Genomic DNA, 18,747 nt, shown 5'->3' with positions numbered 1-18,747 from the left:
AAACATATTGTAAGGCACTTTGAATAAAAGCCCAGTAAACGCAGCCATTTAATCATGATGTGCATGAATAGAGGAAGTCGTGTTTATGACACAAGACAGCCTACAGCTTTGTATCAATAAACATAAAGTGTGGCCATCTGCCGTCCTTGCATCGCCACGAGTGGAGTGACGGAGAAGAGCTTGATGCTGTTTAAAGGGCAGCTGCAGCCGATCTGATTGTCATGGAAGGGAATCGCCGCCAGTGACGATGCATTTGTTATTGCATGTGACCACGAATATATTAAAAAACATTTTCATTTAATACGGCAATCAGAGGGGGCAAATTCCCCGTTCGTGACCAAAAAACGTACTGTATGTTGTATTTTCAAGCTAATGAAGTAGCAACCTGTGGAGTAACTTTGTAAAAAAAAAAAAATATGAATCTGAAAAAAATGAGATACCTTCTGAGACATAAAATAAACAGGTGACATCCTGAAGGAGCCAAATAATTAAAAGCTTCTGTTGGTGGCTTATCAACATAGATGAGTATCCTTACATTGGAGCTGAGCTGACTTCTCATCATCAAATCAATCCTATAAACCTATAGAATAAAATCGTGGGGTATATGGAGGGCTGTAACCTCCCCTCTATTATAACATTCCCCTAATATTCATGTTGCCTAAAAGATTAGAATGTCCAACATAAGATTTATGTTTTTAATTATCTCATCTCCAGTGGAATCACACTAATATTCATGTATGACGGTGTCTGTATATGAACAGTGCAAGGTGTCAAAGGCTGAGGCGACTCCCTCTCGTACTTTAGAGCGCTGGCGACACCTAGTGGCAGGGTTGGGTATCAGATACACAGCAGAGTCGAAGCAATTTGTCACATCTCTGCCGTTTAAAAACAAACCCGTTTAGTTTTGTAGATGCAAATAACAGTGGGTAACTATATATTAAAATAATGAAGCTATCCGTGCTGTGTCAAAGTCCAATGTCGTATACCAGCACGCCAAACTTCATTCAGAAATCTTGCAAGAGTAAGTTTGCCATGCTGATGTGCTAAAATACACAACTCAAGGGTGTTAATTTAAGGCTTCTTTTATGTATAATTATGTTCTGGAAAATTCGGCATCTTTGTTTTTAATAAGTAATTGCCTAATAAGAAATTACTTTGCCTTGCTATTATACAAGACGCTTTATCGAAGGTTAAAAAAACAATATTGGCTGTTTTTGGAGCAGCCGAATTGAAGAGTGGGTTTCAAAGGTTAGTGTGGTTACGTTTTTTTTTTTCTTCCCTAGATTATGTACGGTTTTTTTTTTAATACAACCTTAAACTCGTACGTTTGTAAAGGAAGTTTGGTGAATTAAGTGTATCTGAGCATACTAAACCACCGTAGAATATACAGTCTGCTATATTAACACAGCATAGAGACTCAACTCGGTTTGTGTCACAATCTTGGGGGGGTCGGGGGGCGTTCCTAACCCCTGATCCAGCTGTGGCAGACCCTTTAAGCGGCGCTAGACCTGTTCCTGTAGCACCATGATCAGATCCTCCGATTCGGCCAATGGGAAATCACAACAAGCCTGCCGTGATGAAACCCTGCGCGCTCATTGGATGCTCCTCCTGTGACGCAGGCGGGGCAAGAGCTGCCGATTGGTCGCTCGCACACCTTAGTACGCGTCCCTCCGCCGTTGTCCCGGAATACGAGCAACCAACACAAGGTACGGGAGAGCCTGCGGTTTAAAAAATGTAAGATTTAAAATCATATTGACTATATTGACTGTTCGCTAACGCCTGCGGTGTCTTTTAATGCATTCAGTGCGCTGATAATGATATAGTAACTGCTCGTGAAGTTGTCTAACGTGACGGTCGTTCAGGAAGTTACATAAATGTCTCATTTGGATTATAAAATCAACGTAACGTCCACGTATTTCAGCGTAATTGTCCTGCTTCCATCTGAATATATGGACGTGTTCTCACTTAAAGACCCCTTTTCTAATGTTTTGACATTTATATTCTGTCAATCATTCATTAACAGCTCTGTTAACAATCACATGAACGATTATTAAATCATATGTGTAACATAATATATATGATAGTGTGTGTTTTATACCATTTAATAAATGCTAATACGACATAAATGCATAAAAAGCACTTTGGCAAGTGTTACATGAACAGGCAAACAACAGGGCTTGTGGGAAATGTAGTCTTCTTTGCATCATTTTTTTCTTTTAATAATATGTGCTCCCTCCCTTTTGTACTTTCCAGATTAAAACCATGGATCTGGTGCTGAACGTGGCCGACTATTACGTCCTCAGCCCGTATGTGTACCCGGCCTCGTGGGCCGAGGACGGGGCCCTGCGGCAGATCCTCAGCCTGCTGGTGCTGACCAACCTGGGGGCCGCGGTCCTGTACCTGGGCCTGGGGGCCATCAGCTACTTCTTCATCTTCGACCACGATCTGATGAAACACCCACACTTCCTCGAGGTGAATCCCATTTTCGTTATCCGTGCGTTTCGCACGCCTGACAAACATCGTTTATTTGTGTCGACGTGAAGCCCTTTCGGTCGTCTTGTTAAGGTCCAAATGAAAAGTGCAACGTGTCGTCACGTTGTCGGTTGCTGTTTGAAAACACGGCATTCAAACGGTGCCGCTCCGTTCCGGCTCAGCGGCCGAGCAAGAGGGAGGGAGGGAGGGAGAGCTAGAGAGTGAATGAAACGAGGGCCCGTCGTTATGGAGAGCAAACAGTGAAGCATCATTTTCTGATTGTTTCATGGCGGTTACGCTCTAAAGCACAAATAAAACACACACACTCGTCCTCACAAACCTGTGGGAAGGTGTTTGATTTTGAATGAATGCAGCCGAAGGAAGGATTCATCCTCCCTTGGCCTGTCTGCTCTCTGCCAGGCCTGTGAGCCTTGGGACGCTGTTGGCTGAGGGCTTTACGTCCCCGCTCGAGGGATTATCTTTGTTTTTATTGTTAGATTTATTTGAATATTATACCTTTTAACGAGTCTCACTATGGCTAAATGAATGTGCTGAAGCGCCACACTAGAAGGCTGGATGAACAGCCTGCTGTCAAAGCCCCCCTCCTTGATCTTTCTCCAAAATCCGTGTTTTGCATGTCTTTGAAGTCGATTCTTTCATGATGTTGCACTCGGCGAAACACAAGAAACTCTCAACTACTGCCAGTCGCCAACCTTCATATCTTATTATGTTTCTACATTTCCCTCCTTTCTGATTGACTGAATTCATTTTTTTTTTTTCCTTTTAGAACCAGGTTCAGCGGGAGATCAAGTATGCAATGACCTCCCTCCCCTGGATCAGCCTCCCAACGGTGGCCTTGTTTTTCGCCGAAGTCCGAGGATACAGCAAACTGTACGACAATGTCGACGAATCTCCGCTGGGTGAGTTGAAGGAACGACCTCGTCGGCTTTCAGCTTTTTCTTGTTATCTCGTGGTTTCCACGGAGATGAAATCCGTTCGTGGCGGTGACTTGGTCCGTGTGCTTTCAGGGTGGGCCGGTCTCTTCCTGAGTATGACCTTCTTCCTGCTCTTCACCGACATGTGTATCTACTGGATCCATCGCTTCCTCCATCATAAGCTTATATACAAGGTGGGTTCTTTTCTCTCTTTGAACTCGTTAGCTGCCTGAAAGGCTGAATAGTGCAATTAATTCAACGTCGTCATTTATTTACTTGATACAGTAGAATCATGGAAAGTTAGATACGTGCTTTTTAAAACTTTGACTGGCTGCTTATATGATAGTATCAATCAGAAATTCACTTTAGACAATAGGCACGTTTAAAGGGTTAATTCACCCAAAATGACTGAGAACAGATTTTCATACTTAACTCGTATCTTGTTATGCAGATCACTTTATTTGTCCAGGTGTTATTTCTATTCTGCAATTTCTTGTCAATTACCTGCAAACATATTCACCAAATAATATCAGCAGGTGATATTGACCCAGGCAATTTATGGACTTAATGTTAGCCCACATTCACTTCATCTCTTCACTTTGACAAAAACAGCTGTTTCACAAACCCCACCACCTATGGAAGATCCCGTCCCCCTTCGCCAGCCACGCCTTCCACCCCGTCGACGGCTTCATGCAGGGCCTCCCGTACCACATCTACCCCTTCCTCTTCCCCCTCCACAAGGTGCTCTACCTGGCCCTCTACATTTTCGTCAACATCTGGACCATCTCCATCCACGACGGCGACTACCGCGTCCCCGGCACCCTGACGGGCGCCATCAACGGCTCGGCCCACCACACCGACCACCACCTCTTCTTCGACTACAACTACGGCCAGTACTTCACCCTGTGGGATCGCCTGGGAGGCTCCTACAGGCACCCGTCGGCCCTGATGGGGAAGGGGCCCCACGATCTGATCCGGAAACTTCAAGCCGAGGGAAAGTTGGGAGACGACAGGTCGAAGGTCAACGGGCAAAGAAGTGGACCTGCTCAGAGAGGAGTCACCTGTAAGGAGGAGTGACAGTAATTTAAAGGATGATCATTATTTTTGTAAAGACAATGGCTCGCTGGGAAACAAATCGGAGCATAATTAGAGTTCCTGTATTTGCCAAATAAGCTGCGAGATTTCAAATACTAGTCAATGAGATGAATGTAAGATGGTTTCCTCTGGACTCTGGACTACGATGTTGGCATTGTGAGCTTCTGCAACACACAGATACGTGAAATCTCGACGGTTATGAACTATAATTAGTTTATAGTGTGTTATGGCACTTTTCGAAACTGCATTGTTAATTATGTTCAGGTCCAAGAAAATGACTGTTTAGGTACGTTACCTGTTGGTTTCACATGGGACAGGAACGTTGGTCTCCTGGGTGAAAGTCGAGTGTTTGACACATCCATCCACCCCGACCTCTTCCTGGTTAAACGTATTACCGAGACGTCAAAAAAGTTCAAATATCTTTCCTTCCGAAACGTAATTGACAATGCACTTTCGTAATATGTGGAGGTCATTATTAGGAGACAAGTCGCCTCGTTCTCACGTACCAATCGGTAGAGAAGGCAATGCAAGTCCTTGTGAGTAAATCAAGGTGATACGGTGATTCCAGATGTGCTTTTGCTTTTTGCTGCCCGGCAACAGAGCCAAGAGACTTGAGGAGCATCACAAAAGGGTTTTTCTTTTTTGTGTAAATGTGATTCAGATCTCTTATTTTTCATAACAATGTGCATCGCACAGAACACATAGACTCTTGTCTTTTCAAGGCTGATTTGGGCCACTCTCATATGTGGTGCTAAATCAGATACAGGTGTGACCTCTGCCATATCAGCACTTACGTAACTTTTTACGTTGCATACATCAATAAATAAAAAAGACATTAAAACTTAGAGAAACTTTAATTGAAACCGTTCTTCTATGCGACGTGTTCTACATAACTGTAATTGATCTCTTGTTCAGACTAGAACCAGAATTTGACCACATTTAAAAATGTGTCCAATGTGTGTATAATGTGAGCAGCCAAATTTTAAAAATCATATCCGACCAGCAGTGTGAACATAGCCGGACTGTGAATCAGTTTTAGATTTAACATGTAGAAGAAGTTCTGACTGAATCTGAAAAATATGGCAAACCAACGACCGCTTTGACAGAAAAAGAAATATTTTCTAATTTGTGGAGTTTAAATGTAAAGGATTATATTAATTTCACATTTCATGGCTTCTCTCTGTCTGTTTAGGTGATTGCATCATCATTAGTATGAGAATAAAACACCTTTTCTCTGGATACTGTATTAATGTGGTACAAACAAAGTAGAAATACATGATGAATACAAAAATGCTTACTCCAAAAGTTTTTAAATTCCTTTGATTCTGTATCCACACAATGGAAACTTCAACAAAGTATTGGGTGGGAAAGTTCACTTTTGACCTTCAGAAATGTAGTTTGACAAAGAAAATCGAGGTCTACTCACTCATTTGTCTGGAGCTTTCAAGCGAATCGAGGAAGCTCAGAAGCCGTTCTCATTTTAACAGCATTTTTTTTGAGAATTCTCACTGAAAAGTTAAACCATCGAAGTTCATTCCTGACCTTGAAAAACTATCAACCACCTCAAGGTCCAGTTAAGACCTTTGATCCTGAGCTTTCATCAGCATGTGTATGAACTGCTGTGGATCCTTAACTTTTAAACTCATCTGGAGACTCGTCTGCGGATGAAGACCCTGCAATGTGTTTAAGGGGAGGAAAAATCACCATCCCTGCTTATATTTCAATACATCCATTTATTTCCTCGTACAGGCAACACTTTGATCAAACTATGAAGTGTAAAATTTAGGCAGCAGATTAAAGAAAAGTCATACAAAATCGACATCCCGGTGTTTGCAAATACTCGTAGATTAAATGTGCTGTACAAGCAGGAAGGATGTATCATAACATTAGAATAATGTTCAGCTTCTTAAGTCTTGATATGCAAAAAACAACAACAACAAAAACAGAAAAGCAGCAGACGTTCTCCATTATGATGATCCTCCCAGTCTGTGTGCAGCGTTGAGATCGTCTCAGCAGAAAAAGAAGGGCATCAAGAGGAAGGAGCGCATGGCGGCCCCGGCTGCCATGCCGGCCAGTAATCCCAGCGCTAGGTGCTCCAACACTCCATCAAACGGGTCCCTCTGAACCACCACCTGGTGGGTTCCTTGGACAGGAAAGACGGAGGGAAGACAACCGTTACCCTATTTTCTCATGTTTTCCTGACAGCTGAGAAATAACCCTGCAGAATCCAGATTAACAGTGGCTAAAGTGTAAAAAGGTATGTTGCTTAATATCACACTGGAAAATGAACTACAAGATGCATTTTAATGGCATTTGCTGCTATTGTTGGTGTTGGCCTATGAACATGTATAAAACAATAACACATTGCTTTTTAATTGTGTTTTATGAACATTCCTAATATTGTACTTTCACATTGCTAAAAAAAAAAGTTGCTTCCTTTATTAGGGCCCGAGCGCCGACAAAGTCGGGCTGCGAAGCCCTATTGTTATTCGAATGTTTATTATTATTATTAGGGCCCGAGCGCCGACAAAGTCGGGCTGCGAAGCCCTATTGTTATTCGAATGTTTATTATTATTATTCTTACACATGTTCGAGCTGCGTTTTGGGGGTGTTCGCCTGAAAAAAAAATAACGCAAATTGGAGTGTCTATAGGGCCTGGCGAAAAATTTGAGAATTTGGCGTCTTCACATTCACCCACGAAAAAGTTGCTCGCTAGCGCCACCTAGCGTGGAGAATCGCCAGCCCCGCCGCACCGTAACTCTGATTGACATGAAACTTTGCACACATGTGCAAACATGTCTCCTCTACAATAAATCCTCTTGGAGTACCAAAGTCCGCCTGGAAAAATTTTCCGCCATCTTGGATTTTATGAAAAACAGGACGTTGCGCATTTCTCGGACACCGTTGGTCCGATTTGGACGAAATTCGGTACGCATACTCTTTAGACCTAGCTGGGGGTATGGCCTGAAAGGTTTTGGAAAATATGCATTTAATCAGGAGATATCAACCAATCAATATTTGAGGGTGTGGCTACCAAAATGCAATTAGCATAACTCTATAACCTTTGCCCCTAAAATTACGAAACTCGAAACCTATGTTGACATCGCTTGAAAGAACATGTATGTCAAGTTTCATCTAAATGGAGTCATATTTGCCACTTCGAAAAAATCCCAAATATTGCCAGCTATGCCTGTTTTTGGCTGTTTTTGCCCTTTCACAGGGGTCACGCTAAATCAAAAACTGATTATACCGTTGATCCGATCGATACCAAAATTGGATATGTTGTTGGAAAGGCCTTACGGACAAAAAGTATGCCAAACATATCCATAATATTTAGGGGCGTGGCCACGGCGACGCCTTGACTGCGCTACTATTTTCATCCTTCGCCATTGGCATCAAAGCTGTTATAACTTCACCGTTTCTTCTCCGATCTGCTCCAAAATATTCATGCTTGTCAACAGTCACGTCCTGAACACAACTGCACTGCAATTTTAACTGACAGGTAGAGCGCCACCTAATGGCAAAATGAAATGTGACCGATTTTATGCCCATCTTCTGAGCAACAGCCCCCCCTCTAGGTAGGGCGTACACGCATGAAACATTTTTTCCTAGATAGCCCAAGTGCAGCTGTACAAAAAAGCCTCTTGGACCCACCGCCTCAAGTCATGATAAAGTAGGTAAAAAAAATGTTTTTCGCCAAGTGTGTAAATCAGCCAGGTTTTCACTCAATCTTCACTCGGGGAGCATAGAGGGGAGAGACACAGGCGCACAGCGACCACCAGATGGAGTCAGAGATCTATCAGTGACACATGGAGATCTGTGAATCTCACATGCAGCTCAATCTGCCTCACAGCAGATCAACAGCCATGCCACTTTTAATTCCTTTTTTTTAATTCCTCTCATTACAGCCTGGACACAAAGGGAGGAGGAGAGATGACACACATCTCCACATGCACCTCACACAGCTGTCAGTTGAACTCTGCCATAAACATAATAACTTCAGTGTTTCTTCTCTGATCTGCTCCAAACTTTGCACACTTGATTAGAGTTCCTTCCTGAACACATCTGCACTTTGATATTCACTCACAGTCAGAGCGCCACCTACTGGCCACAGGAAATGTCATTGATTTAGTCACTTTTCCCAAGTTAAAGCCACACCTGATTTTTTTTTATAACTAATTCCTCTCATTTCAGCTTGCAAGGAGGACACAGGGGGAGGAGGAGAGGTCACACAGGGGGAGGAGGAGAGATGTCATGAAGGCAGAGACATGTGTGTGAGCTCTGTGACTGAAATGTAGTTTCACTTTGGATCACAGCAGATCAACAGCCATGCCACTTTTAATTCCTCTAATTTCAGCCTGGACACAAAGGGAGGAGGAGAGATGGCACACATCTCCACATGCATCTCACACAGCTGTCACTTGAACTCTGCCATAAACATAATAACTTCAGTGTTTCTTCTCTGATCTGCTCCAAACTTTGCACACTTGATTAGAGTTCCTTCCTGAACACATCTGCACTTTGATATTCACTCACAGTCAGAGCGCCACCTACTGGCCACAGGAAATGTCATTGATTTTGTGAATTTTTCCAAGTTAAAGCCACACCTGATTTTTTTTATAACTAATTCCTGTCATTTCAGCCTGGACACAGAGAGGAGGAGAGATGCACATTTTACATGCATCTCATACAGCTGTCAGCTGAACTCTGTCATTCACATCCAAACTATTGTAGCTTCAGTGTTTGTTCTCTGATCTGCTCCAAACTTTGCACACTTGATTAGAGTTCCTTCCTGAACACATCTGCACTTTGACATTCACTCTGTCAGAGCGCCACCTACTGGCCACAGGAAATGTCATTGATTTTGTGACTTTTTCCAAGTTAAAGCCACACCTGATTTTTTTTATAACTAATTCCTCTCATCTCACCTTGCAAGGAGGACACAGGGAGAGGAGGAGAGGTCACACTAGGTGGAGGAGGAGAGATGTCAGGAAGCCATGAACATGTGTGTATGTGACAGACAGATGGCTTTGAATGTCAATCGCTTGTGTCTAAACTCACGCCACGAGGAGGTGGCTGCTGCACAGGTAGGCAACTGCCACGCGTGTGAATGCAGGCACTCCACGACCGCACGTGACAGACGGATGCCTTTTCGGTGTCCATCGCTTGTGTCTCGACTTGCGCCAGGAGAGGCGGCCGCGCCAAGGGCAGCGTCCACGACACTGCCCTGTGACCGCAGGCACTCCACGACCGCATATGAGCTCGGGCCCGTCACGATACTGCTCGCAGTTTTAATTATTATTATTATTATTATTATTATTCTTACACATGTTCGAGCTGCGTTTTAGGGGTGTTCGCCTGAAAGGAAACGAACGCAAATTGGAGTGTCTATAGGGTCTGGCGAAAAATTTGAGAATTTGGCGTCTTCGCATTCACCCACGAAAAAGTTGCTCGCTAGCGCCACCTAGAGTGGAGAATCGCCAGCCCCGCCGCACCGTAACTCCGATTGACATGAAACGTTGCACACATGTGCAAACATGTCTCCCCTACAAAAAATCCTCTTGGAGTACCAAAGTCCGCCTACCGAATTTTTCCGCCATCTTGGATTTTATGAAAAACAGGACGTTGCGCAGTTCTCGGACACCGTTGGTCCGATTTGGACGAAATTCGGTACGCATACTCTTTAGACCTAGCTATGGATATGGTCCGAAAAGGTTTTGAAAATATGCATTTAATCAGGAGATATCGGCCAATGAACATTAGAGGGTGTGGCTACCAAAATGCAATTAGCATAACTCTATAACCTTTGCCCCTAAAATTACGAAACTCAAAACCTATGTTGACATCGCTTGAAAGAACATGTATGTCAAGTTTCATCTAAATGGAGTCATATTTGCCACTTCCAGAAAATCCCAATTATTGCAGTGTTTGGTTGATTTTGCCTGTTTTTGGCCATTCACAGGGGTCACACAAAATCAAAAAATCATTATACCGTTGATCTGATAGATACCAAAATTTGATATGTGGTTGGAAAGGCCTAAAGGAGAAAACGCAAGTTAAAGATGCTCCGAAAGTATTGGGGCGTGGCCACGCCGACGTCATGACTGCGCTACTATTTTCATCCTTCGCCATTGGCATCAAAGCTGTTATAACTTCACCGTTTCTTCTCCGATCTGCTCCAAAATATTCATGCTTGTCAACAGTCACGTCCTGAACACAACTGCACTGCAATTTTAACTGACAGGTAGAGCGCCACCTAATGGCAAAATGAAATGTGACCGATTTTATGCCCATCTTCTCAGCAACAGCCCCCCCTCTAGGTAGGGCGTACACGCATAAAATATTTTTTCCTAGATAGCCCAAGTGGAGCTGTACAAAAAAGCCTCTTGGACCCACCGCCTCAAGTCATGATAAAGTAGGTAAAAAAAATGTTTTTCGCCAAGTGTGTAAATCAGCCAGGTTTTCACTCAATCTTCACTCGGGGAGCATAGAGGGGAGAGACACAGGCGCACAGCGACCACCAGATGGAGTCAGAGATCTATCAGTGACACATGGGGAACTGTGAATCTCACATGCAGCTGCAGTCTCATGTCTCACACCAGATCAACAGCCATGCCACTTTTAATTCCTTTTTTGAAATTCCTGTACTTTCAGCCTGGACACAGAGAGGAGGAGAGATGCACACTTTACATGCATCTCACACTGCTGTCAGCTGAACTCTGTCATTAACATCCCAACTATTTTAACTTCAGTGTTTGTTCTCTGATCTGCTCCAAACTTTGCACACTTGATTAGAGTTCCTTCCTGAACACATCTGCACTTTGACATTCACTCTGTCAGAGCGCCACCTACTGGCCACAGGAAATCTCATTGATTTTGTGAATTTTTCCAAGTTAAAGCCACACCTGATTTTTTCTATAACTAATTCCTCTCATTTCAGCTTGCAAGGAGGACACAGGGGGAGGAGGAGAGGTCACACTAGGTGGAGGAGGAGAGATGTCAGGAAGGCATGAACATGTGTGTGAGCTCTGTGACTGAAATGTAGTTTCACTTTGGATCACACCAGATCAACAGTCATGCCACTTTTGATTCCTTTTTTTAAATTCCTCTCATTTCAGCCTGGACACAGAGAGGAGGAGAGATGCACACTTTACATGCATCTCACACGGCTGTCAGCTGAACTCTGTCATTAACATCCAAACTATTGTAACTTCAGTGTTTGTTCTCTGATCTGCTCCACACTTTCCACACCTGATAAGAGTTCCTTCCTGAACACATCTGCACTTTGATATTCACTCACAGTCAGAGCGCCACCTACTGGCGACAGGAAATGTCATTGATTTTGTGACTTTTTCCAAGTTAAAGCCACACCTGATTCTTTTGAACTAATTCCTCTCATTTCAGCTTGCACGGAAGACACAGGGGGAGGAGGAGAGGTCACACTAGGTGGAGGAGGAGAGATGTCAGGAAGGCATGAACATGTGTGTGAGCTCTGTGACTGAAATGTAGTTTCACTTTGGATCACACCAGATCAACAGTCATGCCACTTTTAATTCCTTTTTTTAAATTCCTCTCATTTCAGCCTGGACACAGAGAGGAGGAGAGATGACACACTTTACATGCATCTCACACTGCTGTCAGCTGAACTCTGTCATTAACATCCAAAATATTATAACTTCAGTGTTTGTTCTCTGATCTGCTCCAAACTTTCCACACCTGATAAGAGTTCCTTCCTGAACACATCTGCACGTTGATATTCACTCACAGTCAGAGCGCCACCTACTGGCCACAGGAAATGTCATTGATTTTGTGACTTTTTCCAAGTTAAAGCCACACCTGATTTTTTTTTATAACTAATTCCTCTCATTACAGCCTGGACACAAAGGGAGGAGGAGAGATGGCACACATCTCCACATGCATCTCACACAGCTGTCACTTGAACTCTGCCATAAACATTATAACTTCAGTGTTTCTTCTCTGATCTGCTCCAAACTTTGCAGACTTGATTAGAGTCCCTTCCTGAACACATCTGCACTTTGATATTCACTCACAGTCAGAGCGCCACCTACTGGTGACACGAAATGTCATTGATTTTGTGACTTTTTCCAAGTTAAAGCCACACCTGATTATTTTTATAACTAATTCCTCTCATTTCAGCTTGCAAGGAGGACACAGGGAGAGGAGGAGAGGTCACACTGGGTGGAAGAGGAGAGATGTCAGGAAGGCATGAACATGTGTGTGAGCTCTGTGACTGAAATGTAGTTTCACTTTGGATCACACCAGATCAACAGTCATGCCACTTTTAATTCCTTTTTTTAAATTCCTCTCATTTCAGCCTGGACACAGAGAGGAGGAGAGATGACACACTTTACATGCATCTCACACTGCTGTCAGTTGAACTCTGTCATTAACATCCAAAACTATTATAACTTCAGTGTTTGTTCTCTGATCTGCTCCAAACTTTGCACACTTGATTAGAGTTCCTTCCTGAACACATCTGCACTTTGATATTCACTCACAGTCAGAGCGCCACCTACTGGGCACAGGAAATGTCATTGATTTAGTCACTTTTTCCAAGTTAAAGCCACACCTGATTTTTTTTATAACTAATTCCTCTCATTTCAGCTTGCAAGGAGGACACAGGGAGAGGAGGAGAGGTCACACTAGGTGGAGGAGGAGAGATGTCAGGAAGGCATGAACATGTGTGTGAGCTCTGTGACTGAAATGTAGTTTCACTTTGGATCACACCAGATCAACAGTCATGCCACTTTTAATTCCTTTTTTTAAATTCCTCTCATTTCAGCCTGGACACAGAGAGGAGGAGAGATGGCACACATCTCCACATGCATCTCACACAGCTGTCACTTGAACTCTGCCATAAACATTATAACTTCAGTGTTTCTTCTCTGATCTGCTCCAAACTTTGCACACTTGATTAGAGTTCCTTCCTGAACACATCTGCACTTTGATATTCACTCACAGTCAGAGCGCCACCTACTGGCCACAGGAAATGTCATTGATTTTGTGAATTTTTCCAAGTTAAAGCCACACCTGATTTTTTTTATAACTAATTCCTCTCATTTCAGCTTGCAAGGACGACACAGGGGGAGGAGGAGAGGTCACACTTCACATGCACCACACACAGCTGTCAGTTGAACTCTGCCATGAACATTATAACTTCAGTGTTTCTTCTCTGATCTGCTCCAAACTTTGCACACCTGATAAGAGTTCCTTCCTGAACACATCTGCACTGTGATATTCACTCACAGTCAGAGCGCCACCTACTGGTGACAGGAAATGTCATTGATTTAGTCATTTTTTCCAAGTTAAAGCCACACCTGATTTTTTTTATAACTAATTCCTCTCATCTCACCTTGCAAGGAGGACACAGGGTGAGGAGGAGAGGTCACACTAGGGGGAGGAGGAAAGATGTCAGGAAGGCATGAACATGTGTGTATGTGACAGACAGATGGCTTTAAATGTCAATCGCTTGTGTCTAAACTCGCGCCACGAGGAGGTGGCTGCTGCACAGGTAGGCGGCTGCCACGCGTGTGAATGCAGGCACTCCACGACCGCACGTGACAGACGGATGCCTTTCGGTGTCAAATCGCTTGTGTCTCGACTTGCGCCAGGAGAGGCGGCCGCGCCAAGGGCAGCGTCCACGACACTGCCCTGTGACCGCAGGCACTCCACGACCGCATATGAGCTCGGGCCCGTCACGATACTGCTCGCAGTTTTAATTCTACTTCTACTTTATTCCCGCGAGCTCCTCCATGTGTCTCTAATCGAACGCGTCAGAGTTTAATGAGGCCACGCCCCCTGCAGGTGTGTGAAGGTAACACTACGTGGAAAGAAGGAGACCTTGATGCGTGTTGCAAAGGATTTGTAAAAAAGCGAGTACCGGTGGAAAAGAAGAAACAGCAGATGGATAATGAGTTTTTTTGTTGAGTTTTTGGAACGGAAGGTCCAGGGGAGGACGGGATCCGCCTGCAGAGAGTTCCGGTTCGTGTGTGTGTGTGTGTGTGTGTGTGTGTGTGTGTGTGTGTGTGTGTGTGTGTGTGTGTGTGTGTGTGTGTGTGTGTGTGTGTGTGTGTGTGTGTGTGTGTTTGTTTGTTGGCAGCGGTCTAGTTTACTTACTTACAGACTTACTTCTGCTGTCTGGGTTCTTCTGTTGATTGTATTTGATTAACGTGTAAATGAATGCAACACCCGCGGTGGTGGTAATGGTTGAATGCTATGTATAAATATATATATATTTATGTTTAAAGGAAATGTTGTTGCATCCAGATTACTGATGACTAGCAGGGCCGTAGCCAGGATTTAGGGAATACTGAGGTTGTGAGGTTTAAATTCCCAGATTGCACCAAATATAACTCTAAAATGTGTTTTTGTTATTTCATTCTTGGAAATGTGGTCTTTTCATAAAACTATGCGGAAGAAAAGTGCAAATATTTGTATTGACCTGAGCAGAAATGGCTGTGTATTCCTTTTTAGCTCAAAAGGTAGAAAAACTACAACAACCAGAATGCACTGGGCTTTTTGAGCTGACAGACTAGAGATAAAAAAAAATACAAATAAAAACATAAATGGAACATTCCAGAATTGGGGGACATTTTCTGTCCCTGATGAAATTCAAAATAATCCATGCACAAAATATTAATATTATTGGTACCAGCCTACATGACCTGAGCAAAAAGGGGGCCGTGGTAGAGCGGCCCCCCATGGAGAACCTCTGTACCTGGTCCGGCTCCGGGTGTGATGTAGACCGTGTGGTAGCTGTTGATGGGGACGGCCTGGTACGAGTCGTCATACGGGTCGTACGTGAACACCTGCAGGAAAAAAGGACACGTTCAGCAAACGAACAAAGGCGAGCGTGAACAACGGCGTGCCTCAGGGTCACTCACCGGGTTTCTCCGGGTGTCCAGCAGGGTCAGCTTCCACGCTCTGAAAAACACACAAACAGGGAATGAATTACTGTTATACATGATGTTGGTTAATCTATTAATGTTGATGTTGCATTTAACTGCTGTTGATGTTTAAGGTTGTGCTAATGTTAACTCATTTTATCAATGCTATTGTGATGTTTCATCTACAGTGCATCATATTCTAAAAAATCATCATATTTTATCTCCATATCTCTAAAAAGTCTAAAAAGCAGCGCGTTACTCAGGATTTTAAAAAAGTTTAGTTAAAGAGTAGAGGTGGGAGAAATAATAGATTCTATGATGCATCGCTTTGTTGAACGATTCTGCATCAATGTATTAAAGTTAATAATCAATTATTATTATTATTATTATTATTATTATTATTAATGATAAAAAAGTGTATTTTTTATTTTTTGGGGGGTAATCTTAATCTTTCCACATTTAATATAAGTAATGGCAGTTCAACTGTATCATACAAATAGAAACTGGTTTGAAAGATTTGAAGGAAAAATTCTAAATTCAAAATGCAAACGTGAATCGTTTAATAATCGACTCGTGGCCCTCTGAATAGCAATCGAATAGTTTTTTTGCATACTACTTCCACTAAAATATTACAGCGTGCAAACACTGGATACACAATGCAACGGTAGTGACGGCAACCAGGCGAGCACCTACATGGACTCGTCCTCGCTGTTGGCACACAGGTTCACCGTGGACCCGTTTGTGAGCTGGACCACGATGAGGTTCTCCCTGGGATTACTTTCTGGTGGAGTCACACCTACGGCACCAACACAAGGTAAATACAACCTCAAAGAAATACACAATAAATAGTGCATTTTAATTATATAAAATATTGTATATCTGATTACGACAGAGAATCAGCCACATAAACAGTGAAACGTGTGGATGCTCACCTTTGAAAACATATTTAAAGGCATAAGAAATTAATATTTTAGAATATGTGCAACGAGTTATTTAATGAATAGACAAACAAACTATTAAAATTGAAAAGAGTAAAAAAAAAACGAATAGATATAACATTAAGACAACTGTTATATTGTCGTACAGGTTTTCTGAAATGTTGTGTTTGAATATGCAAATGAGGCATTAACTAATTCTGCCTGCAGGAGAAATCTAGAAGTAAACGGACATGAAATGTGTATTTTTGTTTTCTTTACTCTCGTTTGAAAGAAGAAGTCGTGGGTTTTGTGAGTTTGAACTAAATGTTTTTCTTTGTATTTTTCATGACTTTACCTCCACATTCCAGGCCCGACCTCACATCGATACACGCCGTCTTCAGGCCGACGCGGTGCTCCAGCTCTCGCCTGCTGTCTGTCTTGTAGAAGCAAAGACTCCCATCGATCCAAAGGTCACACCAGTTCAACTTCCAGCGTTTTAGGACAGAAGCTGGGGGGGAGGGAGGGAGGGAGAGAGAGGGGGGGGAGAGAGAAAGATGGGGGGGAGAGAGAGAGAGAGAAAGATGGGGGAGAGAAGGGGGGAGAGAGAGAGAGAGAGAGAGAGAGAGAGAGAGAGAGAGATAGGGGAGGGGGAGAGAGAAAGATAGGGGGAGGGGAGAGAGGGAGGGGAGAGAGAGAGGGGAGGGGGAGAGAGGGGAGGGGAGAGAGAGAGGGGGGACAGAGAGAAAGATAGGGGAGAGAGAGGGAAAAGGGAGAGAAAGGGGAGACAGAAAAAGAGAGGGAGAGAGAGAGAGATCAAAGAGTAAGATTAGTAAAAAACAAATGGAGTAGGGGGGGCGGCAATATTCAGAGAAAAAAGTTGCAAATTTGCAAGTTTAAGTCACAGATTTGAGGGCTAAGACGTTAGCTACAATTAGCATCTTTAACTCCTGCTAGCATCTTAGCGGTAACAAGCATCTTGCACGCTAGATACCGCTAGCATCTTAGCCAAACCGCCTGATCAATAAACACCCATAAGATGACAATTTGGCCTCATAGCCTATAAATAAAAAACAACAATAAGCATTAACATCATCACCCTAAGGACCTTAACGAGGCGTTGTCACACATTGGATTCATTAGAAACATAAATGTGACATTCATGTTAGCTAGCATACATGCTGGTTCTTAGCATCGTAATAAACTCGTATATTTGCCCTTTTTTTCTCTGAATATTGCCCCTCTTTTGGCTCTGTTTTTTCCCTACAGCAGCCCTGATACGCCGTCGTATTGTCTCATTATAGGCTTTGTGTGTTTGTTGTGTAGATTTGTTCCCCGGCAGATACAATCCCATTAACTGTCTGCGTTAGACAATTTAAAGACATGACCGTGAAAGGAGGATTAGAAGTAACAGAAAGTTGGGAGTTTCATAACTGGTCCACTTTTCACTTAAAGGAACAGTGTGTTGACCCGCCATGTTTTTTTCCTACAGTGGCCCTGAACGGACAAACCAAAACTTTGGCTCTCTATAGAGAGGTTTGCAATCTGCAACCTCTCAACTCCACAGATTTGACCTTTTGAATAGAAAATGCTCAGTGAACCCATTGAAAGTCCAGTCATGTCAGAAATTCTAATAATTCTAATTAGAAATTAGGAAAATTAGAAACACCACATAAAAGCAAGTCTATAAACATGTGTTTTAATATGTTTGTTTTTTTAAAGAAGTACTGATTTAATATTAACAGTTATCATACTGTATATATTTGTTAAAACTTGGCACAATCGCATGAGAGAAAAGTGGGGAGAACAAGAAAGCGCTGTTTCTTCAAATCCACAAATTGGAATTGTGCTCCTTTTTTATTATAAAATCTCGTCCTTCTATTTGAAGAAAACATTAAAAAAATAAGTCTACTACTCACTTTGCCGCCACAGCCAGCCTGACCTCAGGAGCGCCATGTGTCTCGGCTGCCCTTCCAGTCCTTATGATGATGATAATAATGATAATAATAATACAAATTATAATCCAGGAGAAGCAAGATTAAAGTTTTACGTATTTTTTAGAAGACGTAAAAGATCCGGCGGCTGGTTTTGGACTCCTCTTCCTCTTTGTTTATAATTCCCTCCGTCCCACAGACGTTGACGTCCTGGCAGATTAATGTGGACTAAGGTTGACTCACTGGAACATTCTGGATTAGGAGAGAGTTTGGCCACTCCCCCCTTCATCCCGTCTCCTCTTCCTCACTCTTTTTCTGGACTGATTTCTCCTGTTGACTCTCTGCTACACCTTGTTGGTATTGTTGGATATTTTTTGGTTCAAGCTCATAAATTCAGGTGGATTTTGTCCCATTGATGCACACATATGTAGCATGCTGTTACACAAGTTAATCCAGCACTTGAATAACAACGTGAGGATTAGCCTAATTG

General features: G+C 43.0%; 2 protein-coding genes across 3 annotated transcripts; one reads left to right on the top strand and one right to left on the bottom strand.

Annotated features, from left to right (window-relative positions):
* Positions 1-1,676: 1,676 nt before the first annotated feature.
* On the top strand, positions 1,677-5,667 carry sc5d (sterol-C5-desaturase). Of its 2 annotated transcripts, none has more exons than XM_084029461.1 (5): positions 1,677-1,734; positions 2,254-2,472; positions 3,260-3,392; positions 3,501-3,601; positions 4,020-5,667. In XM_084029461.1, exons 2-5 carry the CDS (start codon positions 2,263-2,265, stop codon positions 4,482-4,484), a joined length of 909 nt encoding a protein of 302 aa, XP_083885587.1. In that variant the 5' UTR covers positions 1,677-1,734; positions 2,254-2,262; the 3' UTR covers positions 4,485-5,667. The 2 variants fall into 2 exon arrangements, with proteins under 2 accessions (XP_083885587.1, XP_083885588.1); XM_084029462.1 differs by having other exon boundaries at positions 1,688-1,706.
* An 821-nt stretch (positions 5,668-6,488) lies between these two features.
* Positions 6,489-18,488, bottom strand: plekhb1 (pleckstrin homology domain containing B1). Its single transcript, XM_084029347.1, has 6 exons — positions 18,243-18,488; positions 16,682-16,834; positions 16,103-16,205; positions 15,407-15,446; positions 15,241-15,331; positions 6,489-6,645 (listed from the first exon to the last, which is right to left on the bottom strand). Exons 1-6 carry the CDS (start codon positions 18,277-18,279, stop codon positions 6,512-6,514), a joined length of 558 nt encoding a protein of 185 aa, XP_083885473.1. The 5' UTR covers positions 18,280-18,488; the 3' UTR covers positions 6,489-6,511.
* Between the last annotated feature and the right edge of the window lie 259 nt (positions 18,489-18,747).

The sequence above is a fragment of the Eutrigla gurnardus genome, assembly GCF_963514095.1.
Source record: "Eutrigla gurnardus genome assembly, chromosome: 15".
NCBI classification, from domain to species: domain Eukaryota; kingdom Metazoa; phylum Chordata; class Actinopteri; order Perciformes; family Triglidae; genus Eutrigla; species Eutrigla gurnardus.
This window is presented reverse-complemented; position numbering and strand designations above follow the sequence as displayed.